Source organism: Petaurus breviceps, unplaced genomic scaffold, assembly GCF_028583685.1.
Source record: "Petaurus breviceps papuanus isolate PSGF00001 unplaced genomic scaffold, PetGlider_PUasm1.0 115, whole genome shotgun sequence".
NCBI classification, from domain to species: domain Eukaryota; kingdom Metazoa; phylum Chordata; class Mammalia; order Diprotodontia; family Petauridae; genus Petaurus; species Petaurus breviceps.
Window position 1 is genome coordinate 1,821,568 of NW_027185612.1, and position 25,941 is coordinate 1,847,508.

Here is a 25,941-nt window from a genome sequence, read left to right on the forward strand (position 1 = left end):
GCAGGCCACTTAACTGGACTTGTCAGGATTCCAAACCGATCTTCGCAGGAAATTCCAGTAGCCAAGCAAGCGTGTCCTCACGCTTTCTCCAGTATGCGGATCCCGGAGCCACTGCCAACCCCTTTGACCTCTGGTTACTGTGCGGGGTGAATGGCTCCTACTCAGATGTTCGCCCCCTGGGGATGGTCAATGGGGGACAGGTCGGGGTCGGGAATGGTACCTGGTCGGAGGTGGAGGGTGGCATTCCCCAAGCTTTAACTTATCCGCATTTCATAGTAACGTTACACTGTCTCCTGGTTCACCCAGTGGGGTGGTTTGACCTCGTCCCTGTTAGTTTTTGTGCTTCTTCTTTTCCTTCTTTTGTGGTGTGTGTGCCGACTTCGACGGCAAAACCGTGGGTATATGCTTTTAACGCAGCGAGCATTGATGGCTGTGTCTCAGGGAGACGATCCCCAGGTCTGGTTTGAGGCATGGGGGGACGCTTGACACTCGGGGTAAGACGAGGCACCCTCCATGACGGGCAACTCCTCACTCCTCGGCCGCCTAAGACAGGGTCAAGAGTGTCTGATTCCTAGGACGGGTAAGGTTCGAGTGAGACAGAGGCGACCTAAGCCAGAGGCCCTCGCACCAAGCGTCAGAACCCCGCCCTATGGCCACCGGGAGGATCTTCTACCCGAGCCCGCCTGTGCTTGGCTGCATTTCCTTTTAGTGCTCAGTTTGCTTTAAAGAAAAAAGGGGGAGATTGTAAAGGGACCCTGCCCCGCCCCAGGGGCGGAGAAGAAGACTAGTATAACCAGGAGCCCATATATGGTGATAAATGCTGTTGGGACTGATGATTGGGCGAGAAGGGTCGGGAAGGGCTATAAAGGCCCTAGGGCGGAAGTAGAGGGGAGACTCGAGACGCGATGTAATCAGTGGAGAATAAACACCCCCCAAAAACTCCCTCCGCTCTCTGTCTGGTGATTGTTCCCCTCAAGAGGCCGGTGACGACCGAAGACCCGGATATGGGTAAGTAGAGGACCGTAGGGCAGGTGAGGATTCCACGGGCAGAGGGACCCCGGCAAGATGCCACTTATTACTTCAAGGAAGACTCCATTTATTCTAATACTTCCTAGTGTATTTATTAGGAATGGATGTTGTATTTTATCAAAAGACTTTTCTCCATCTATTGAGATAATCATGTGATTTCTACTAGATTTTTTTATAAAATCAATTATATTGAAAGTTTTCCCAACATTGAACTATCTTTGCATTCCTAGAATAAATCCTACCCAATCAAAGTATATTATTCTCCTGATAAGTTGCTGTAGAATTTTTTTTTTTTTGCTTTTGGGAGGGCAATTGGGGGGTAAGTGACTTGCCCAAAATGACATGGCTAGTTGTAGTATTTTTGTTAATATTTTATTCAGAAATTTTGCATCTATATTAATGAGGGAAATTGGTCTATAATATTCTTTCTCCATTTGATTTCTTCCCGTTTCAGGTATCAGTACCATATATGTGTCAGTGCAATGTCGACTTTAGGATCCAGTAGTTTGGGAGTGCAGTGAGCATTTATCCGCTGGAGGGAGAAGCCCCTGGGGCTGGGGGAGAAGCTTTGACCACGTGTCAGCTTCATCTCCTGACCTGCAGATTGTAAGGGGAACAAGCGACCACTGTGAGGGGTAATCTGGGTAATCGCTCTAGCTTTAACCTGCTTGGATCTGGATTGTGGTCTAGGGTGGAGGTCCTGGAGTGCCTCACCAGTTTGCCAGAGCCTGTCAAGTCTTCAGAGAGGGCAACCAACTAATACCTTCGGCAGCTGAGAAAATCCCAGCATTCGGGACAAAGCTCCCCTGTATGGTAGAAGAGTCCTACTGTGGCAAAAAGCCCAAAAGTCAAATAATTGAGTGGCAACATGAGCAGGCAAAGGAAGCAAACCAAGTTGAGCAATCCAACTTTACACTCCTATTTTGGGGACAAAAAGGATGAAAGCATGAAACAGGAGGAAGACAGTGAAGTCAGAAGTCCTCCACCAAAAGCTTCCAAGAAAAGTATGAGCTTTTTACAAGCCAAAGAAGACCTTAAGAAGGATTTTGAAAACCAAATAAGAGAAGTAGGGTAAAAATCAGGAAGAGAAATGAGAACAATGCAAGAAAACTATGAAATGAGAGTCAACAACCTGACTGAAGAAAATACACCTTAAAAATAGACTAAGTCAAATGGCAAAAGTGGCTCAAAAAGGCAATGAGGAGAACAATGCCTTAAAAAGCAAAATTTGCCAGATGGAAAAAGAATCTCAAAAGCTCATTGAAGAGAATCATTCCTTCAGAATTAGACTGGAGCAAATGGAAGCTACTGACTTTATGAGACATCAAGATACTTTTAAACAGATCAAAACAAATGAAAAAATAGAAGGAAATGTGAAATATCTCATTGGGAAAACCACTGACCTCATAAGATCTCAGCATACTTTTCTTCCGCATCACGGATGTCACTTTCTAAATGCTGAGCATACCCAGCCTTCAAGTGTTCTATTGTTTTGTTCAGGTTTTCCTCAGCTTTCTTGTATATGGCATCTGAAAAATATGCCCCCTTATTATCCTGCCTCATTTTCTCTATTATCTCCAGCAGCTCTTCCACTTGGGCTTCTTTTTCAGTGCCCTGGGCTTTGTTATTGAATGCACAGTATCGACCTTTACACTCTTTAAGGAGAGATTTGAGGTTCGTACAAGAACCTTCCACAAACTCATCCAGTGTCCAACCATCTAGATCATCTTTCTGAGTAAACAAGACCACCATGTACTTTGTGACATCGGGCCCAAAGAGGCCCTTAATCCAGGAGATAGATTGTTGCTCTTCATCTGTGTAGCGCCACTTTTCTTTCTCTCATGCTTACCTGGAATAGCCACAGAAACAATAAGATTTAAATAGTGGAAACTTTGGATGAGTCATTACTCTTGGCATTATGGACAGATATGGACAGACCTAGGGCAGGGTAGAAACAGTGAGTATGGTTGACAGTGAGCCATAGATGCGTCATGGACTTAGGACATTCTGCATAATAGGAAGTACCCTGAAATGGGAGCTAGGAGACTTTGCCTCTAATCCTACAGGACTTTGAAGAAGTCAGTCTTTCTAGCCATCTCTTTCCTCCTAGGTCATTTGTGCTAAATAATTTCTCAAAATCCCTCTTGCTCTAGGATCCTCTGTTCCATTAATATGTGCCTAACATTCAATGACAATTGATCCATTCTGTTAGGTAAGATCGATCCATTCTGTTATATTCTTAAAATGAAAATGTCCAGTACAGTTAAGCCCCTGATGTATAATGCCTTATCAGATGGGAGATGGAGGTTCAAATCCTAGAGCAGACACGTATTAGCTATGTGATACAAGGCAAGTAGCTTAACCTCTCTCAGTGTCTCCTCACCAGTAAAGTAGAGAAGTTTGTAAGAGGTAATAGGGAGCCACTAAAGATGTTTGAGTACAGGTATGACATGGTCGGATCTGTGTGTTAGGAATATCAATTAGAAAGCTGTATGGAGGACTGAATGGAGACTTTGTTCATTATTAAAGGGAAGAATTTGTGGGGCTGGGGAAGTTCCAGAGCCCCTGAAATCATGGATTCTGACAGAACACCCCTCTCTTTATATGTAAAGCTGGCCCTGCTGACTCAGAGCCAAATGGGACTCACTCCTGATGAGTCCGTTTTTGCCTTTTAACAAAGATAAAATTGAGAGTCTAAGACCCCTAAAATATTAAATGTTACTAGTTACCTAGTTCCATCAACACAAAAACTCTGGAACATCCCAGCTTTTCTCTCTCTCTTTGAACCAACCCTATGTCCTTTATGAATGGAGGATCTGGTTCCTTCAGGGAATTGGTCAGAATTTGCCATTGACTGACAGAATAAGCCTCAGAAGGGAGTTTACTAACCACAGAATCCCTTTCTATTGTTCTAGGACAGCAGTCAGGTAGGTCCATAAGGGACAAAGATCTGGTTTCTGCTCACCTTTCCCACCACAGCTGCTGAGCTCCTTACCCAAGGCTGGGTGTTCCTCCCACTGCTTCCCTGCCCACCAAAACTCAGTGACTTTCCTCCTAGTCTGAGCTGGCCAGGGGCTGTGCCTTTGAGTTGGAGTATGGTCAGGAAAATCCCAAATGTTAGAGCTGAAAGGGACCTTAGTGTTATCTAGTGCAACCCCTGCTTTTACCACAGAAGAAGCTGAAGCTCAGGGTGGGAGAGATTTCTTTGCCCCAACTCTTCCAGGTGGAACATAGCAGGTAACCAAAATCCAAGTCCTCTTTAGTGAAAAACTAAGGGAGGGCTTCCATGCACAGACAGGGAGCAGGGAAGCACAGAGAATGGAACCTACCCAAAAAAGGAACTCAGAAAGTAGGGCAAAGATTTGAAGGGCATTGAGAGCTTTTATTTCTAATTTATGGAATAAAATAAGTATTTCCATAACATAGCACAATAACAAAGATGACAGTATAGGAAACTGCAAATCTACCATGTACAACTTTCTATTCCTTTAAAATATACAACAAAATTATCATGTAAACTTCTTTCCTTTTCTTTTTTTTTCTTCTCTCCCCCTACCCTAGAGATGACTACCATTAGACACAAATGTAAATATATATATTTGTAAAATTATTCTCTACATACTTCTGTTTATCTGTTCTTTTTCTGCATGCAGAGGGTGTCTTTCTTCATATGTTCTTTATAGTTAATTTGGGCATTTATAATACAAAATGACTTATTCACTCAAACATGTTCTTAAAACAATCTTACTTTTACTATAAGCAATGTTCTCTTGACTCTGGTCATTTCACTCCATTATTTCATGCAAGGCTTTCCATGTTTTTCTAAAATCATTGAGCTCATCATTTCTTATAGCATAGTAGCATTCCATCACAATCATATAGCACAAGTTGTTCCGTCATTCCCCAGTTGAAGAGTTTCCCTGAAATTTCCAAGTTTTTGCCACCACGAAGAGAGATGATATAAACATTTTAGACCCATATAAGATTTTTTTCCTTTTTCCCTAATCATCTGTGGAAATGGACCAAGTAGGAGTATTGTTGGGTTAAAGAGTATAGGTAGTTTAATAACTCTTTGCATATAATTCCAGATTGTTCCCTAAAATCGTTGGATCATTTCACAATTCCACCAACAATGAATTAGTGCATTGGGGGCAAAAAGGGAATGGGAGGAGAAGAAGGAGGATATGCAAGATAACAGTAGCATCAGGGAAGAAAAAAGGTACACGAAGGGAGACTGGGAGCCCCAAAGCAGACTTAGGTGACTTGGTGATGCCTAAGTCTGTTTCCATGGTCCCTAGAGGGACACTCTCTCTCTCTCTCTCTCTCTCTCTCTCTCTCTCTCTCTCTCTCTCTCTCTCTCTCCTGTTCCTCCCCACTATATCACTCCATAGGGCCATACTTCTGACCCCTCTGACACTCAGGTACATAGCAGGAATGCAGAAATGAAGGTGAGATGTACTGTTTGACCTTGAAGAGAAGCTGCAGAAGAGAAATCTGAAGTATAAAAAGGATATGTGCCCTCTTAGAGACCTGTTTGCTTGATCTCATAATGCTTCCATAGTTTAAAATATACTTGACTCTCAACTGTAGCCTCTGAGTTTCATTCAGCAGACACTGCACACAAATCAATGGGATGGTCTTTGGTTTCTATATCTAGATCAGTCAAAAGTAAAATGTTTCCTGATGAGGGTAAGAGAGAGAGAGCAGGCTCTGATTTCTCTTCTCATGTTCTCAGCATCTGAGGCTTCTCAGTGACAAAAGTGAACAAAAGCCTGTGACTCTTAAGACATCTCATGAGAAGAGCTAGGAGGAATGGCTAAAATCTACAAAAACTGCCATGTCAGAGAAAATCCCATAAGTTCTTTTCTCTAGGTGGTTCAACTCAACTTCCTGAGTTCAAATACAGCCTCTGACACTTACTACCTGTGTGACCCTGGGGAAGTCAGGTAACCTGGTTTGCCTTAGTTTTCTTATGTTTAAAATGAACTGGAGAAGGAAATACCAAATCAGTCCAGGATATTTGCCAAGAAAACCTCAAATCACTTCATGAATAGTTGGAGACAATCAGAAACGACTAAACAACAGCAACAATGTATGAGAGATACTGCTGACAAGGGAGATACAAGTAAAATGAAGGAAACAATCCCTACTTCACAGGAGCTTCCATTCTGCGTTGGACAAAGCAGTAGACAAGATGAAAGTGAAAAGTGAGACTGGATGTTTAGGAGGAAGGAAAAAAAAATTTTTTTAATGTATAAAGGAGACATAGAATTAATCATACACAAGAAAGATTTCTATAGACTCTGGAACTAATAATCAGACCCTGGGGAGTCTGGAATAAAGAAGCTTTGAAACAATGTGATGAAATAAGCATAAAAACCAGGAAATAAATGAGAATATCATCCACTAATTTCTGGTCCTCCTTAGACCTCAGACTTTTCTGCCATGCCCAGAGAGCCTCTGACTCTCTTTATTGACCTAAACATTTACATGTAATTTTGATTTATTACGCATCTACTTACATGGAGGATTTGAGGAGGCTTACACTTGGGACCCAGATGTCTAGACACATGGTTAGTAAAGTAAAAGAAGAGGGAAGTTGCATACTAGTGGCTATAATGTGGCACATCACTGGATGGAGCTCCATCCCTCCACATCTAGTGCATCATGGCTTGAAAAAAACATTATCTTTGAGTGATATAAGGGAATAAGGACCTAATTCTGTATAGATAAAGTTTACATGAAATCAGGGAGAGCTATGCACAAAAGAAAGCAGGTTCATTTTACTTACAGCTTCTACTTGAGCTTTTGAACCAATCTGAAACACCAGTAACAATATTTCTACTTAGCTTTGCTGTTTCTGACACTGTTTCTCTCATCTGCCTTTGCTCCGATGTTTTTCACATTTGCATCATGTTTTTCCCATAGATCTCTTATTTTGGACTCTTTTATCCTTTTGTCATCATCCGTGGGGTTTGGATTCTCAGCATACTTTTCTTCCGCATCACGGATGTCACTTTCTAAATGCTGAGCATAACCCAGCCTTCAAGTATTCTAGTGTTTTGTTCAGTTTTTCCTCAGTTTTCTTGTATAGGGCATCTGAAAAATATGCCCCCTTATTATCCTGCCTCATTTTCTCTATTATCTCCAGCAGCTCTTCCACTTGGGCTTCTTTTTCAGTTCTCTGGGCTTTGTTATTGAATGCACAGTATCGCCCTTTACACTCTTTAAGGAGAGATTTGAGGTTTGTACAAGAACCTTCCACAAACTCATCCAGTGCCCGACCATCTAGATCATCTTTCCGAGTAAACAAGACCACCATGTACTTTGTGACATCAGGCCCAAAGAGGCCCTTGATCCAGCCGACCGATTGTTGCTCTTCATCTGTGTAGCGCCCTACCTGCAGAACCAGAACGATGGCGTGTGGCCCGGGAGAGGAAAGGATAACACAGCGACTGATCTCCTCGCAAGTGCTCCACAGGCTTTTCTTTGGGTCAAAGCCAGGAGTGTCCACGACCACAAGGTCTCCTTTGGACCCCCGTTTCATGATTTTCCTTTCACATTTCTTGGTCACTGTATAACGTCCAGTTGAAGATTTAAAGATTTCTTCCCGAAGAATGGTATTCCCTGTTGCACTTTTTCCATTTCCAGTTTTCCCAACCAGGACAATCCTCAGGGCATTCTCAAGCTGATAGTTCTTACTACCAACAGGGTCCTGTGGGGATAAATTGGCCTGATTGAAAACCCCATCATGTCAGTAATAAGGAAGGCTTAGGGAGGGCCACTACAGGAGGGAAGCTGGTAGAAATGACTGGGCTTTACATGCCTAGTTAGCCTATAAACGTCAGAACCTTAAAACTGTGTAGACCTCTAGGGCTGACTTTGGACCCAATATAAACAGAAATGGGCTGAGTTACAAAGAAACATTACACAAGGTCTGGAAATTTAAAAATAAATTAAAGATTAGAATGACTAAGTAAGGCTTCTAGGTGGCCCAGGAGAGAAAATACTGAACCTGAAGTCAGGAAAAGGTGGTAAAAGCATTGTCTGGGATTCATGAAGACTTGGGAGTAAAGCCAGCCTCAGATACTTACTAGCTGGGTTACCCTGAATGAGTCACTTAACCTCTGTCTGTCTTAGTCTCCTCATCTGCAAAATGGAGATAAAAATGGCATCTACCTCCCTGGACTCTTGTGAGAAGAAAATGAGGTAAAACCTCTAAAATACTTTATAAAACCTAAAGCATTCCATGAGTGTGAACTACTAACTTGATGAGTTAGAGATTAGTGGGAAAGATACCAAGTTATAACTAGTTGTCAGTTTTGTTCCAGTACTTCCTACATGGTTATTGTCACTGAATTATAATATTTGATGCACCACCTCCAACTGTGGGCCATTTTCCTAAAGTACAGGCAAAGCACATAATTAAGGGGAAATAAATTTCCTCCAGAGATGGGCTTGAAAATTTCCACATATGAGGGGAAGGAGCCAAAGTCACATTCGTCCCCTCTGGGTCTATAGTCTGCCATGTCTGAAATGTATTCTGTCCTCACTACTTTGTCTTAGAAACCTTTTTCTCTGGGCCACTACCGTGTTTCCCCAATAATAAGACACTGTCTTATTATTTTTTTGGACAGAAAAACACCAGAGGGCTTATTTTCAGGGGAGGGCTTATTTTAATGAACATTGACAGCAATTTTAATAAACAGGTAAATGTGAACAAAAAATGTACCTTTATTCAATAAGCAAATCACTGGGGAAGAACAGGATGACGCACTCACTGCTGCAGCTCTGATTGGATGCAGCTCGGAGCACTGCTGCAGCTCTGATTGGATGCAGCTCGGAGCACGGCATGCGTTTCACCGGGGTGGGGGGGAGGGGACGGTGCATACAGAGGGTACCGTAATGTAGCGTGTAGTGCAGGGGATCACCTTCACTACAGTAGCAATCTCAATAGGGCTTATTTTTGGAGGAGGGCTTATTTTAGAGGAATCTTACACAGTAAGGGGAGGGCTTATTTTCGGGATAGGTCTTATTATCGGGGAAACACGGTAGGTGGTGCAGTGAATAGAGCACCAGCCCTGGAGTCAGGAGGACCTAAATTCAAATCCAGCATCAGACACTTAACATTTACTAGCCTTGTGACCTTGGGCACGTCACTTAACCCCAACTGCCCTGCCGTCCCCTCTCCAAAAAACAAAATTTAAAAAAAAAAAGAAATCTTTATCTCCTTCAACAGAGAGCTAAAATGCCACTTATTTCATGAGGTCTTCTGGAATTTCCATTTGTGATGGATCCCCCCAAAAAACTGTCTAGCATTTATTTAGTATTTGCTTCTTAGTTTCAGAAATCTAGAGCTAAAGAGGACCTTTGCAGTCTGAGCCCCTCATTTTGCATATGAGGAAACTGAGGCACAGATAAATTGTGACTAAGCCAGGGTCACACAGCAAGTTTCTGAAGCAAAATTTAAATCCAGGTCTTCCTGATCCTAAATGAAATGCAGAGCCCCACTCATCATGTAAAGCCGCTTCTAGCTAAAGCACAGTTTTTCTCCCCTTTCAGAAGGCAAGCTTCTTGAGGGCCTCATTTTTGTCCTTCTTTTCCCAGTGCCTAGAAGAGGGCTCTGCACATAGGCAGCACTTAAGAAGGCTTTGTCCTAATCCATGTGATTAGGACCCATCCATCTTTTCTCCCCCATCAGACCCAAAGCAGTGACTATATCTTCTCCTTGTCTGCTAACTCCACAGTGTCTAACACAGCAATGGGCATAGATTATGTCTTTGCTATATTTGGGTTTTTCCAATGATTATCTCTATCTATTATTCACCAACCACATCTAGTCCTTTTGATATTCCTGAAGGTGAAATTGATTTGGGTGAAACTATTGGTTTCTGGCTTCATGGGTCTCCGCTCCTCACTTCTCTGACTAGGAGACATGGCTGCCAAGGCCATAAGGTCAGTAACATTTCTCTTCATTGCTTTCTGATGTCTCTTTAATGGGCTCCATTCACATCCCTAAATAGACACTCAGTGTTGTCAGGTTGACCTTGCTGCCCAGGTCTTCCCCTACTGCAGTTCTAGATCTTTTCTTCTCTTATCCCCCTATCAAAACTTTACTGCTTTATGGTCTATTCCTTAGTGTTCAGGTAGGTGACTGACATGCTAATCTGGGAGAAACTGATTAATACTAAGATACTAATGGCAGAAAAAAAGCTTGCTGTGTTACCCCTTCCTGGGCCATAAGTATTTTAAAAGCCACTGCCTAGAGGACTGTCTTGTAGTGAGGACTCAATTGAAACTACATAATGTAAATTTGTAGTGGACATAGCACAGTTCTGGTTTTCTCCAGCTTCTTTCAGCAGTGCAAGATTTGAAGCAAAGGCAGAAGACTTTGGGTGTAATACAAGACTGAGGCTTGACAGGGCAAGATGGATGATAGGACAGAGGAACAAGAAACTCAAAAACAAAAGATAAGTGTCAAAGTGAACTACGATCCCCAAAGGATCTGAATAGGGAAGGGAGGAGAATGTACCACTGCAGGGGTGATGGCCTGGGAGAGAACAGGAGGGCATGAGGATTGAGGATCACAGGGAAGATAAAGAACAGGCCTGGATTTGCAAGGCAGAGAGAGGTGGGATGACAACTGATTGTGTGGAGATGAGGAAATCTTAGAATTCACCCACATGGACATGGAACACTAATGAATGATAAGAAGATCCATGGTTCTGTTCATGGCACTTTGTACCCCTCTGGAATTTGTCACATAGAGCCTCCTTCCACAGTCATGGTGCCCCTGCTTCTGCTCCTTGGGACTTGGATTTCTCATCCATCTACTGAAGGGGTTGGACAAAATGGCTCCTGATGGCCCTTCTAGTTTTAACAGTTTACAAATCAATGGCTTAGCTGTACTGCCAGGTAGCACTGCCTTTTTACATAAGCAGACTGAAGAGCTGCATTAATGATGCAATTTCCTTTTTTGGAGGGAGAAAGGAGTTCACAAGATACCTCCCACTTCCACTCATTTCTATAAATTAAATTAGTGACAAACTGGCAAAGAATTGGAAATTAAGGGGGTGTCCATCAATTGGGGAATGGCTGAACAAGTTGTGGTATATGCATGTGATGGAATATTATTGTGCTATAAGAAACGGGGAGCAGGCGGTCTTCATATTTACCTGGAGAGGCTTAAAAGAACTGATGCTGAGTGAGAAGAGTAGAACCAGGAGGAATTTGTACACAATTACAGACACAACGTATGTGTGATGACCAACTTTGATAGACTGGACTCTTCTCAACAATGCAGGGATATAAGTCAATCCCAAAAGACGCATGATGGAGAGAAAAACGTGCATCCAGAGAAAGAACTAGAAAGAACTAAATTTATATCCAGGTGGAAGCAAAATACCTGATCTTTTTCATTCTCTTATTTGATTTTATGTCCTCTATACCATTTTTCATCCCAGCGGGTACAATCCATCCTTATAACCTGACCATTGTATAATGTGAAAGTATCTACAGATCCTATACTTGATTATAAGACGCCATGGGTGGGGGGGGGAGGGAGGGGGACAAAATGTGAAATTCAAGGAATTGTGGAATTGAATCCTGTAAACTAAAAGGAAACAAACAAATTAATAAATTAAAGAATTAATAAAAAAATTAGTGACAAACTTAAAATGCAAAGGATGTTTTCAAAAAAGGGAATCTCATTAAATCATTATCAGTCATTAACACCTTAGATTCCATAAAGTGATCAGATGATATGCTCACTGAGAGGCGAGGATGTGACACACATGGTGGGTAAGTGTGCATAATGGAGAAGAGAGGAGGGCAAGGCCAAGGGGGAAGATCTAACTGTTTTGTGGGGTCCCTTAGTGGGGAGCCCTAGCTCATCCAGGAAGAGTCACAAAGCACAAAAGGGGGTTCTTAAGAGGGAAAAGCACAAAATGGAAGCTGGAAAATCACTAGAAAACCCTGTCTCTTACTTCATATTTCAACTGAGGACAGAGTTTGATAGGTTGCTAAATTTTACATATTCAGAGTTTATCTTTGTAATTTATTAGAGGTCAGCATAGAACTGTGTTTTCAAAAATTTATTACTGGGCCATTGGAATTTCCTACCCAATAAAGTAGAATTGATAAGGTTACTTTCATGCAAATAGGCCCTTGTCATGATCTGGGGGAGACCCAGAAATGAAACTGCTCCATTGTCTCTGTGGGGCTAACCTCCATCTGTTTAAGACATGTAGATATCAAATGGAGAGAATTAAGAAGCAAAATGACTCTGGACTAACTCTCTAGGCCTAGGCATTCTATACCTCTGTGTATTCTATCTATGGTTTTTAGTCACCAGAGCACAAGGAACTGAGGAAAGTAATACTTACTGCACCATCAGGTTTACTTGCTTCGGCTCCCATCATTGAACAGTGGTGAAGTAACAGGTCTGGGAATGGGGAGACACAAAGGAAAATATTCATCTGCATTTGTTTTGACATTTAAAAAATATGAACACTGAATCAAAACATTTTTATGTAGCACATATTCTGTACCTATGTTTCCATAACTATGGTTAGCCCTGCAGAAGATATAAATGAAATGTGGGAGGTGTTCCCTGCCCATAAGAAGTTGGCAGTCTATTTGGGGAGATAAGAAATACAGCTAAAACAACTAAACTGTGTGGCATAGATTATATATGTCAGGGATTTCAGGGGCAAGGATAATCAATAAGGACCACCTCCTCCATGAAGGCTTCCCAGATCACCTTAACTGGGGAAGATCTCCCATCCTCTGAACAAACCCTCATGGCTTTGTTGGTTGCACAATTCACAAAGACCTTTTTCTTTTACCTGAAATTGGAATTATTCGTGAGTCATATTCCCATTATAAGATTCTAATGCCTGGAGGACTTGTACCTCACTCTCCCATCCCCACACTCTCCCACAGAGTTTAATACACTGTCTTGCTCATCTAAGGCACTCATTTAAACTTTGTAAATGGCAGGTGAATTGAGCTGGACCTTGAAAGCAAACTAGAATTGTCCTAGATTGGGAAAGGAAGACTGAGCATCCCATAATTTTCCATTGCTATTTCACAGAGGGATGCCCAGGCTTACTCATGAAGTGCCCAAAACAAATCTGGTTTCATTATGGCATCACCAAAATCTCAGCAGGAAGATACAGGGATATATGGAAGAATATTCTAACAACACAGCCTTCTGAAATAGCTGAGACCCATCAAAATAGCTCCTCATAAAAAAATAGCTCCTGATATTTTAAAAATGTTTGAAGACTTTAAAAAATGCTTTCTTTTCAACAGTGCAAGTTCTATAGTACAGGCACTATTATCCCCAATTAACAGATGAAGAAACTGAGGCTCAGAAAGTTGCCTGTGGCCATACAGTAAGAACCTAAGGGACGATTGGACCTTACTGTAGGTATCTCATCTTTAGATTTGGCTCTCCTCCAAGTAAAGTCCTTTACCTACTGCATTCAATACATCCTACACAGAAACATACATACATACACATATATGATAATTTGCAAATTGGCTGTTAATATAAGCCATGTGATCACTGATCAAGCTGATGCTGATTGGCTATCTATAGATTCTGGACCCCTCCTCTTCTCTTTTCCTTTTCCTGAGTGACTCCAAGAGGAGGAGTTTTAGGACAAAAGTCTAAAGATCCAAAATATCCTTTAGTTTTCTAGGTATATGGGAGCAGCACTAGACACTGACAGGAATATAATAATTAGGAGGACCTAGGTGTCACGGTGAAGAGAGCACCAGCCCTGGAGTCAGGAGGACCTAAGTTCAAATCTATCCTCAAGCACTTAACACTTACTAGCAGTGTGACCTTGGGCAAGTCACTTAACCCCAATTGCCCAGCCTTCCCCCTGCCAAAAAGCAAAAAAAAAAAAAAAGATCAAAATAAACAATAAAAACTACTACAGAAGAAAAAAACAAAACAAAACAAAAAACCTGAATGATACAATATAATGAATATCACGTTTGACCCAAAAAAGAGAAAGCAGAGGTTGGGATTCACAGGTGTAGAACAAGAGATATGATGTTGAATATTTTTCTGTTTCAATTAGTTTTTGATTAATTTCATTCCTCCTTCCTCTTTTTCTTTCTTTTTCAAAGTATTTGTCTTAAGGGTTTACTCTCCAGTAGAGGAGAAGGAAAGATTTGAGGTCAAGGAAATCTAAGTGATGAAAACACAAAAGATATCCATAAAATGTGTGTCTGTGTCTATCTGTCGGTCGGTGTGTGTGTGTATGTTTCTTAAAAGAATCTCCCGCTTCCTTTGACCTAATTCCGTCTTCAACAAACACCTTCTGATCTGTAATTTGCTGTCCTGAGGATTGGTATTTGTTATTTTACAGGAAAAACTTCCAATCTGAAATCAATTAATTGTTATTATAATTTAATAATTCCTCTCTTTGGAGTTTACTTTGCCTGAACCAGTACCCCAAGGCCTAATTATTCCTCACCTATACAGATAAGATTCAGGTTTTTAACCTGGAAAGGTGAGGTTCCCCCAGGCCTCAGATCACTGATGACCCCACTAAGATTCAGACACTCTCTGAGGCTCAGTCTGAGTAGTCAGGAAACCAGCCAGCCTCTCTCCCTTCAATGGCTTCTCATTGAAGCACTAAGGTGGTTGGGGCAAAGTTGCCCCATGGAGCAAAGGGCAGTCCTGCTCTCCTGGCCTTCTCAGGATGGCTCCACAGCTCCCCTGTACACTGAGTAAAACTGCCATTTTGATTCTGGTTTCTATTCTCTTTTCCTCCTACAGGACCAGCTGTAGCTCATGCTGAGAAGGACAGTGAGGAAGGGGGAAGGTGTGGACATGGTGGCCCAGAAGGAACAATTCAAGGAATGGGGGTATTTGGAGTAGAAGCCTTGGGTAGGGCAGGGTCACTGCCCTCAGGTGTCTGGAGGGTTGTCATAAAGAAAAGGGATTAGTCATCTTGCTTAGCCCCAGAGAGCAAAGCTGGTACCAAGGGTGTAGATTACAACAAGAAAGATTTCACCTCCATTAAAAAAGGAAGATCGTCCTAACAATTGGAGCTGCCCCACCATGGAATGGACTGGGAGATAGAGAGAGCTCACCATCCCTGGAAGTGACCACAGTTGTCAGCCACATCATAAAAAGGATTTGTTTTTATCAGGATATTGGACTCCAAAGTGGCTTTCAACTCCCACGATTCTCAGAAGACCTCAGCTTAGAATATGATTGACATCAACTACACCATGAGAAATTACTGCTTTTCTGTCAGGACGGAGCCTGACCACACATTTTAATGAGAGAAAAAGATGATTGGGAAGTTGTACTGCTTTGAGTTTGACAAAGTGCTTTACAAATATTATCTCCCTGGATCCTCACTGCAGTTCTGAAAGATAGATACTGTTCTGAGTTCCATTTTACAGATGAAAAACTTAGGCAGACAGAGGTTAAGAGACTTGCACAGGGTCACACAGATAGTAAGGATATGAAGCTGGATTCCATAATGAGAATTTCCCCCTCCAGGTCTAGCTTTCTATCCACTACAAGATCCAGCTGCCTTTGGGGAAAATCTATGTGTGTGCCTCAGAGTCAAGTGCACAGGAGAAAGGAATATTTTAACCAGAGTATTCCCCTTGCCTCCAGAGAGCTAACCTTATATGTGGAGAAGAGACAGATGTCTCATGCTCCACAAGGAAATGTTGTAAAGAAGTTTTGATGCTGCCAGAGGTAAGAAGAGGTGAAGCTTTATGACTCCTTTCAACTCTAGAATATTTGGGTTATATTAAGTAGTGTCTTGAAATTCTCAAGTAAAGCAATTTAAGTTGTCTTTCATTTTAAAAATATATGTAAAGGTCACTTTTTATATGCCTGGAATAAAAACCATAGCTCAAAAAATAATCTGGGGAATTACTGTCACTTGGGTATGATTTTCAGTGGTCATAATTTCAGGCACTTGGTTGAATAATTTGAATTAGTAGATATCTTATCTACCTGATATTCTCCTGGGAGGGGGAGAGAATTTGATTGATCAGAGGGGCCTTGATCAACCCCCTCCCACAATAAATGGACCCTTACAAACTAAATGAGTCTATCAGAGTCTGACCCCCTGAAATTTCATTGTGTGGTTTCTCTTTGGTTCTTGAAGAGGATCATGGCATCAGGGAGATGATGACATGATTTGCATTGAACTGGATTTAAGTGAGGGAGGGCAGTGCAAGGTTTAGTTTCTCTTCCAGAATCATCGGGGTCCAGTGGCGAGATATAGATCAGGAAGGCTAGTGATGGCCCAGGATACAGTGGGGGACCTTGGTCTTTCTAAGCTAAGGTCTTTCCTGACTTCTCACTGTGAGTGAGGCAACTCCAATTCTAGTGGATTGGGAAATCAAGGAGAGTCCCCTGATCAACCCCAGCAACCCTTCAAATATTCCAGTAAAGAGAAACATCTTGATGGATTTTAGTTACTAAAAGCCCCTTACCAGAGACTGTAGCTTCCTCTGTAGTAGAGAGGGTCCTCACTGGGCCACTCTTGTCACTGTTCTCACTGGTCCAGCCGCCATCATACACAGCAGAGACTCGGAACCTGTACACAGTCTGAGGTGTCAGTCCATCAATATCACAGTGGGTCTCATTATTTCCTGTTCTGTGTTCATGCCATTCTCCTTCCCCCTCCTCAGCCTCAGTCTCCTCTCTGTACTCTATTCTATATTCCTTGATCATGATTCCTGCTTTGCCAGTTTTTGGACCCTGCCAGCTCAGGGTCACAGACTGTGGTCCCACCACAACAGCGTCTGGCTTCCCAGGAGGGCAGGTTGGGGGAAGTGTCCTCACAGCAAGGCTCACATCACTGCTTTCACTGATCCCTAGCTCCCACATCTCAGCAAACCTGAACAGATACTCTGTGCTAGGCTCAAGGCCACTCACTCTGAATACCTCTAGTTTTCCAGACACAGGGATGGTGGTCCAGTCCTCTTTCCCTACAACCTTGTACTCTACCTGATAGCCAGTGATCCTCTCCTCCTTCCCAGATGCTGGGGTCAGTGTGAGCTCTATAGAGTGATGTGTGACCCGGCCAATCTGGGGAGGGGGAGGTTTGACTGGTAATTCAAAGTTGGTGCTGACCAGCAGTCCCTTTTCATAGAGGTAAATGGAGACCCCCTTGTTCTCCTGATCTGGGACAGATGCCACAATGAATTGAGTCTTCTCAGTGGAATGATTGGTCTTGGCAAACGTTGAAAAGGCTTCTGCCAATTGTATTGCCTTTCTCCTTGTCTCTCTGTCCTTGACCCAGGAGGAATATTCCTTCTGCTCACAGCCAGGACTGAATGATGCTGGATTCCGTAGCCACTGCTTCCAATCTGCTAAGTAGGGCTCCTCCTGCAAGGAGGTGAGTGCAAACACCAGGACAAATCTGTGGGCAGAGCCTAGAGCCACAGTATCCACCTCATTCTGGTCAGCCATGACTGGCACCCCCTTCAGAAGGGTGAGGTAGGAATTTACCACCTTCATCTCCTGGAGCTTCTCATCCAGGAACTCTGAGAGCCTCCTAGTGCTGAATGGGGACTGGCTTTGCCTGGTTAAAATTCTGGTTAGCTCATCTTCCTCTGCTCTGCCTGCCCGGATCAAGGGTAAGGCCTTGGCTATTTCCTTTTGTAAAAGCTGCCTGTGTTGCTTATTTAGCTCTTGGAATAACATGAACTTTTCCCTGATGGCAGAAAAGACTGGGAGCCCTGGTGCCTCCAACATGTCATTACACCTCTTGTCACACTCAGATAACTTCTCCAGAGTTTCCTGGGCATCCCACACAGAGCTAATGCTGATCCCCCGAGCCAGCCTGGCAGCTTTCGAGCTCAGCTTCTCTAGAGGGTACAACCAGACTTGGAGGGGCACCCCATGGCCCCTAAGCAGCTTAGGAAGGGAGGCATAGACTGTTACTGCATCTTCATAAGTCACTGGATTGGTCTCAAGGACAAAATCTCCATAAAACTTACACCTGAATTCCTTGGTTAATTTTTTCTCACTGCCCTCCTTTTTTATCCCTCCCCTTACTTTTCCTGATACTTGGGGAATCTTCTTTACTCTAACCTTCAACTTTCCTTCTATATCCTTGATATTTTCATTGGTGGAAACTTTCTGATCAAACACAAAGAAAGCCTGGGCCCCATAGAGCACTGCAGTGACCACATGGGTGGCTATTCCATTATCAAACACGTCATGGTAAGAGATATTCTGATATCCCAGGTGGTTCATTGTGAGGTGGGAATACTGTGTAGTCACACTGTACTTGAGAGTGACCCGAGCTTGCTTCTGGGATGTCTTGGTGTCATTTAAATACTTGGCAGAGCCTCCTACTTCCACCATCCCCCCTAGGACACTTGCTCTCAGCTCTGCAGGGATATTCATGACATTGGTCTTCTCATCAATAGAGTCAGAGGTGATGATGTCAAAGTCAGTCTTGTGCTGCTCTTCTGTGGTCACATTTCTCTCAAGGGTCTCCCTGTCCCACAAAGTGATGCCTAGAATGAGACAGAGACATTAGGAATTAAATGTCAGATTGCAGAGGGTCCACAGCCTGTCACTTTAGGTTGTCCTTTCCAACAGGGACAGCTGGCCCTGGGAGGCAGTTTATGGAAGGAGGGTAGGCAGGGCAAGAGGCACAGATTCCAGAGGCGGAGAAGATCCTACTCCTGACCTGGAAAGAACTTCTGCAGGCCTCTGCAACTCCCTTACTCCACTGAGTCTTCCATGATGGATAGGGGGAACCCTTCCAGAACTTCTCCCTACTCTGAACCCCTGAATCTAGATCATCATTCTTCCCACCCCACAATCCTAGTGCACACCATCTACCTCTGTTCTTTCCACATGTTGGGAAGCCTCTCCTCCTCTTATCCTGGGGACTGCATCCCAAATAATGTCCATCCTTATATGGGTTTCACAAGGTTAATAAAGCACTTTCTTCCCAACAATTGCATGAAATAAGTAGCGCTATTGTCATTAACCCCATTTTCCAGACATAAACTGAGACTTAGAGTGTTCTTGATTAACATTTCAGAGAACATGCAGCTAATAAGTGTCAAAACAATTTCTTTGTATTCTGAGTCTGAGAGTAAGGGTATAAGGCAGCAAGAGAGTAAGGCAGCACTGCCTGCCCTAGATAGACAGCAGGAGGTGACCCAGAATGACATCAGTGCTGGTGGCTGGAGGAGGAATGGTGCATGTACATAGCAGATTGGGCTGTGTTAATGAGGATATGACCTTTGGACATTCTCTGAGACAGAAAAGGAGTAGTTATGCCCCTGAAGATGTGTAGCTCCTGCTGGGTTGTCTTAGCCAGGCCCCTTTTTGGGAGACATTCTATTAACTTCCTACTAATAATAACATGACTCCCTAGCATTAATACAGCGCTTTAATATTTACAGAGTTTTGAGGAGTGGCTGAGCAAGCTGTAGTATATGATGTGATGGTATCCTATTGTGCTATAAGAAATGAGGAGCAGGATGCTTTCAGAAAAGCATGGAAAGACATGAACTGATGCAAAGTGAAATGAGCAGAACCAAGAGACAGTGTACTTAGGAACAGCGATAATGTACAATGATTACCTGTGAATGACTTAGCTCTTTCAAGCAATACAATGATCTAAGACCTTTTTTTTGCTTTTTGGAGGGCAACTGGGGTTAAATGACTTGCCCAAGGTCACATGGCTAGTATTTGTGTTAAGTATCTGAGGCCAGATTTGAACTCAGGTCCTCCTGACTCCAGGGCCGGTGCTCTATTCTCTGTGCCACCTAGCAGCCCTATCTAAGACAATTATGAAGGTCTTTTGTTGAAGTCTAAAATGTCTCTAGAGAAAGAACTGACTTAGAATGAATGCAAAGAATTCTTTTATTTTTTACCTATTTTTTTTTGTATTTTGTGTCTGTTTTCTTTAACATGAGTAACAGAGACATATGTTTTCCATGACTGCACATATATAATCTAGGTAAAATTTATTATTTTTTCCATAAGGACAAAGGAGAAAGAGGAAGAGAATTTGGAAATCAAAAAAATTTTTTAAATGAATGTTAAAAATTTTGTTTAAAAATGAATGTTTTTACATGTGATTGAAGCAAATAAAATTTAGAGTAATAAATAAATGTTTCCAAATACTTTGTAATATTATCTCATTTGATCCTCAGAATAATCATGGGAGGCAGGTGCTATTATTATTCCCATTTTTAGGGTGAGGAAACTAAGGCAGACAGGGTTAAGTGACTTGCCCAGGGTCTTACCGCTAGGATGTGCTTAAGCCTGGATTTGGACTCAAGTCTTCCTAAAGTTGGGTCCATCCACTGCACCTCCTAGCTGCACACTCCTAGCTGGCTCCCGGGAGATGACTCAGGAAGGCAGTGACTGGGACAGAATTAAGCTGCTCTTGTAGACCCTTCCTGACCCCATGGACCATGGCTGTGCATGGGTTTTTCTTGGCAAAGTTCCTGGAGTGATTGCCACTTCCTTTTTCAGTGGACCCAGTGGATGCTTTTGTCAGGAAATCAGAGGTAAGTGACATGCCCTGAGTAAGGCTGAATTTGAACTCAGGTCTTCCTGATTCCAGGCCCAGTACTTCATCCACTGAGGCCCCAGCTGCCTCTATTCAAGATGCTGGTAAAGATCAAAAGCTGATGTATATTCAAACAACCTGTAACCCTCCCATTTCTCAAGGGAAAGTGATGGGACTGCGTGCCCTTCCACCTTCCCCACAATCCCTCATTCTGAACCATCAGGTCTTCATTTCTCCTTCAAGGCTGCCTTTCAACTTAATTTTAACTAGATTGCTTAACATATACAAACACCTCAGGTGTGTGTGTGTGTGTGTGTGTGTGTGTGTGTGTGTGTGTGTGTGTGAATCTGCCCTCCCTTCCTCCCAACTCTGTTTCTGATGTAATTAAGGCTCTGAACCCTCCTCTGGCTAAAGGTGTTGTTTTGTTGTTGTTATTGTTTTTAAACTCAGTCTTCTTTTGGTTAGGTCTTTGGAAGATTACTTCCCTTTTTGACCTGCACCCTCCCAGGATGAATGGTTCCCTCCTTACCCTGACCTCTTCAGATGTCTTTCTTCACTCCTGCCTGGGATTTGCCATCACACAGCATCTCCCATCAGAGCAGTGACCCAGGTGGGTTCTAAATGGGAGAAAAATGGTGAGACACTAATCACTGAGACTTTGAATTTGACTTTCTTATACTGATCATTTTTCACCTAGAAAGAACTCTTTTCTAACCCTGCCTTCTCCTGATATGTGGAACAACATTCAAGAGAGTCATTACCAGGGATGGAGGTATCTGAGCGACAGTCATATAGTGTCCCCAGATGTAAGGGTCGACCAAGAGCCGGGATCTCCATTGCTGTCTTCCAGGTCAGGCTGCTTGGAAGTTCTTTCTCTGCCATTTCCTTAAGAAAAGAAAATTGAGATCTAGGGAAATCACTTTCATGCATGCTCCAACCATAAGTGCCCCATTGTTCAGTGACCAAGCTCCCCCAATCTCTGTTAGCCTGGAGCCCTGCAGAGGGTAGTGAATGTCCTGGGAAATACATTCTTGTATGGAGGCCACAAGGGAGCCAGACACCAGGAGTGGGCTGCTCAGCTTAGAGAAAACCTTAGGCACAAGCTAGGGCCGAGGCAGAGCCAGAGAGGGGCCAGAAGGAGCATTTTGGTTGAGGGGCACAGGTACGTATGTGCAATTAGAAGGTTTGCAGAGCACTTTACAAATATTACCTCCTTTGGTCCCCACAAAAGCTCTGGGGGGCGGGGTGCTCTTATTATCCCCACTTGACAACTGAGGGAAGTGAGGCAAACAGAGGGCAAATGACTTGGCTGGGGTCACACAGCTAGGTAGTGTCTGAGGTTGAATTTTAACTCAGGTCTTCTTGACTCCAGGCTCAGCCCTCTAACCACTGCACTACCCAGCTGCTTCTTGTGCGAGGGGAGATACAAAGCCTGAGTTGGGTTCACTTTAAGAGGGGAAGGAGGCTGTCTTTGGTGGAATCTGTCTTGAAGTTTGGCCTTAGCTTAGTGTCTGAGGCATCAAGACCATAGGCTATGGAGAACTGCCAGAGATAGTCCTAGTATTGTGAGAGCAGGTATTCTTTGGTTCTTACTAACGGTTTTTTTAAAAGTTGATCATCTGTAAAAGTAAAATGCCAATGACCCCCCAAGACTCTGGAGCCACAGAATTCTGAGAGGAGTTGCTCTAGGGTAAGAGCCAGGATTCCCTGTAGGCTCAGGCTGTTCCAGCTGTGGCTCTGAGGTCCATCTACATAAGCCATGGTGGTTTATGGAGGGGAATGGAGGCATCAGTAGATGAGGGGCTGCTTGGCATCTGAACTGGAGCTGCAGCCTTTGGAAGATCAGTATGTCATGAGTCTGAGTGATTGTCAACCCTGCCTCTGACGAGTAACCGGATGACCTTGGCCTTCTTCCTCCACCAGGAGATTTGCCCTAGCATCAAGGGATTCTTATTTAGGATGTGGCCTTGTGATGTCAATGATGAGTCCCCTGTGGCAGCCACCATCCAAGCCCTGACAACAGGGTCTTCTTCCTTATAGATTCCTCTGCTGGACCATTGCCTCTGAGCAGGCCACTGATATGATTGCAGAGCAGGTTGCAGACTGGGACTACTCTCATCATATTCCCTGGGCCCTCCCTCTCCTGGCCCACCCTTGGGCAGCTGGCACTGTGGAATGCTGGAGTGACCTGCTAAAGCCTCACTTCCATCATCATCCCCATGACAATCAGCAGTATGTATCTCAGCTTTGAGAAGCTGCATCTTTGATGAATCAGCACTGCCCTAAGTGGGGGGCGGGCTCTTCATTCTAGTAGGTTCTTAGATCTGACCTTAACAAACTCTCCCATCCATGGACAGATGGATAATTTTTAGAATTAGGTCTAGTTGACCTTCTGCAGCCCTCCCTTATTCCACACCCTGTGGGCAGTCTCCTGGGCCAAGCTCCATCAGAAGGGTCTATACAACCTAAGAATGTGGTTCAGGTTCCTCTTAAATGTTGGGATTCTTTTCCCCAGGGATAGCTCAGCCAGCTGCTTCTTAGAAAGGCTGTGAGGAACCAAGGTGTAGACATGTAAGGAAACATTTTACTTTTCAATGCTATGGCAGAGAGGAAACCCTTTTTATTCAATTATGGGCAAACCTGAAATAAAGGGACTCCCTTAGCTAAAATGGTTGTGATACTGCATGCCTCCATTCGGGTAAGAGGGAGCTTTCATCAAGGCTCCAGAGAAGAAAGGGCAGTCCCTCAGTAAAAACTTCTATACAGGGGCACAAATGTGGTATCATTGCCCTGTTGGGGCTTCTAGGGAGACAGGAATGTTGGGTGTTCTGCTGGGAATCACTGAGTGAGTGGTGTCAGTGTTGTACCCAAATCCAAATCACAAGCCACCTGATTTGGAGCCCACCATTAAGCCCCTTTATATGTGTCTTTGTCTCTATCCTAAACCCTGCAACCACTTGTAACAGCTTAAAGGTGTAGTCCTAGGTAAAAGTGAATCACCCAAGACATAGCCCCCTTCTCCCTTATCTCTCTCTGAATTAGTACTTCACTAAATCAGTAAGCCTTGAAGCAGCATTTGGTATAAGGATCATGGTACAATACTGTACAAATATCATAGGGCAAGTCTATGTCATGTAAGAGACCACCCTGTTCTGGGATTCTGACCAAGCAAGGTCCCCACCCAGAACACTGACCAAGCAGGGTTCCCAATACCCTTCACCCAGAATATGACCCTGACCTGTTCTATGACCCCAGCCTGTTGTGGGGAATTCTACTCCCGGTGCCCTCCACCCTGTTCAACTGGAAGGCTGCACGGTTGTACCATTGCACCATGATTCCCAAATTATCCCTGAGCTATAGATCTAACTAATGGCTACTCTTGGCTTCTGTATGTCATTAAGCTAGCTCCCCTCCCCAATTGTGGTTTTTGTGGGTTTTGCCTTTATAAGCACTGTATGTACCCCAATTCTGGACTGCCTAATTTGAGTGCATACTTCAGTCAGGCACGGGCTTGATCAATAAATCCACACCTAAATTTATCTTGAACCCAGGTCTCGGTCTCACTCTTATTATCTTCACAACATCAGACGGTGAGACTGGAACAAGTCTAATCAGGGCAACTGCTACTGGAATGTCCTTCCTCTCCTCTCTGTACCTTGTTGTTGTTCAATGGTGTTGAATTTGCATGAGCCCATTTGGGATTTCTTGGCAAAGGTACTAGAATGATTTGTCATTTCCTTCTTCAGCAAATTTTAGAGATCAGAAAATTGAGGCTAATAGAGTAAAGTGGCTTGCCCAGAGTCACACAGCTAGTGTCTGAGGCCAGATTTGAACTCTGGAAGAAGAGGCTTCCTGACTCCAGGCCTGGCCACTGCAGCACCCAACTGCCCATGCCTGTCTTTATAAAGTCCTCTAAGTTTTCCCCTGCCTTCAGCATCTCTTCTGGACTGATCACTCCCCTGGCCTCACAGTCTCCCCTTCCTCCCCATCCCACTTTGGAAACTCACCTTGAGTTGGTAGCTGGTTCTTGTTTCTGCTGTCAGAGATCCCACTCCTTGAAGCTATTTCTGCTCTAGGTCAAGGACTTCCCTCTGTCTATGTGTCCCTGGAGAGCCTGTGTCTCTGCCCCCTCAAATGTCTCTGTAATTTTCTTGAACTGACTCTCCACTGCTAGATAATGTCTGCAGCTCTACAATGGACAACTTGGGCGGGGGTGGGGAGGTGGATAAGGGAGGAGCTGTGAGCTATAGAGATTAATCTTTACTCCTTCAGGGGTCAAACTCCACAAAGTGACCTCAGACAGGTGTGGCTCCTGATGCCTTGACTGTTTTAGCAATTTAACACTGGAAGGACCAGCTTTGTCTGATGATTGACACGAGGATTTTCAAATAATTTCTTTATCAATTTTCTAAATTTCTCCTACATGTTCAAAAGCACTTAAAATATTGACTGCAATCCACATCCAATCAGGTTAAAGCAAGAGTGATTATCTCACAAACTTGTGGCTTAGTCCCCCTACAGTCTGCAGGCCAGGAGCTGAAGCTGCCCCGTGGCAGGCACCTCAGTGGCTTCTCTCTCCAGGGCATAAAGGCTGACTGTACTCCCAACTACTGGATTCCAAAGTCCACACTGCACTGACCTCTCACTGTGTCCTTAGCATCTATGTGTTGATAATTCTAGAAACCACCACAGCTGCTGGTGATCTGAAGTCCCTCCAGCTGGCAGCTGGTCAGGCCCACCCTGAGGCTAAAACCTCCGGCTCACGGGGCCGGGGTCAACTCCCAGAGTGCTGCTCTGGCTGCTCCCTGCTGGCCTGCTGGGCTATCCTCAGTGGGAGGTTAGCCTGTCTGTGTCATTTTGTGGATTCTGTAGCTCCAAAGTTTGTTCAGAGTCACCTTTTACATGAATTGGAGGTGGTGGGAGCCAGAGCCCAGTGGAAGCCCTATTTCTACTCCACCATCTTGACTCCGCCCCCTCGACTCCCCTTTTCAACCTGAAGAAACTATAGAAGCTGAGACCTTTGTCCCTTCTCTCAAATGAATTTGGGTCCCAATTCTTTGAAGAGGGAATGATGGAATCCTAACGAAGCTGCCTCCAGCCCTAATATTCAAACTTCCATTTGGCTCCCTTCTCACCTGGATTCCTCCTTGGATGATTCCCTCACTAAACAAAAAAACAAGAGGGGGAGGATAAGGAACAGTCAGGCTGGTGGTAGTAGTGGGGAGTGGGTCAAGCATCTCCATCAAATCACTCATTTGGGAGCCAGAAAAATGAGCTTACTCCTGAGAGACAGGTACTTCATTCCCCAACTAGATAATATTCTATTAAGTACTGTCACAAGGTGCATGACCTGTGCACAAGTAAATGC

At 43.7% G+C, this 25,941-nt stretch overlaps 1 protein-coding gene across 1 annotated transcript; it reads right to left on the reverse strand.

Annotated features, from left to right (window-relative positions):
* Positions 1–437: 437 nt before the first annotated feature.
* On the reverse strand, positions 438–24,734 carry LOC138158609 (uncharacterized). The gene is given in 9 exon segments (XM_069084705.1): positions 438–543; positions 1,494–1,626; positions 6,821–6,891; positions 6,893–7,068; positions 7,070–7,744; positions 12,414–12,472; positions 16,516–18,552; positions 21,335–21,446; positions 24,568–24,734. Coding segments are annotated over 8 exon segments (3,333 nt in total). The 5' UTR covers positions 21,411–21,446; positions 24,568–24,734.
* Positions 24,735–25,941: the final 1,207 nt, after the last annotated feature.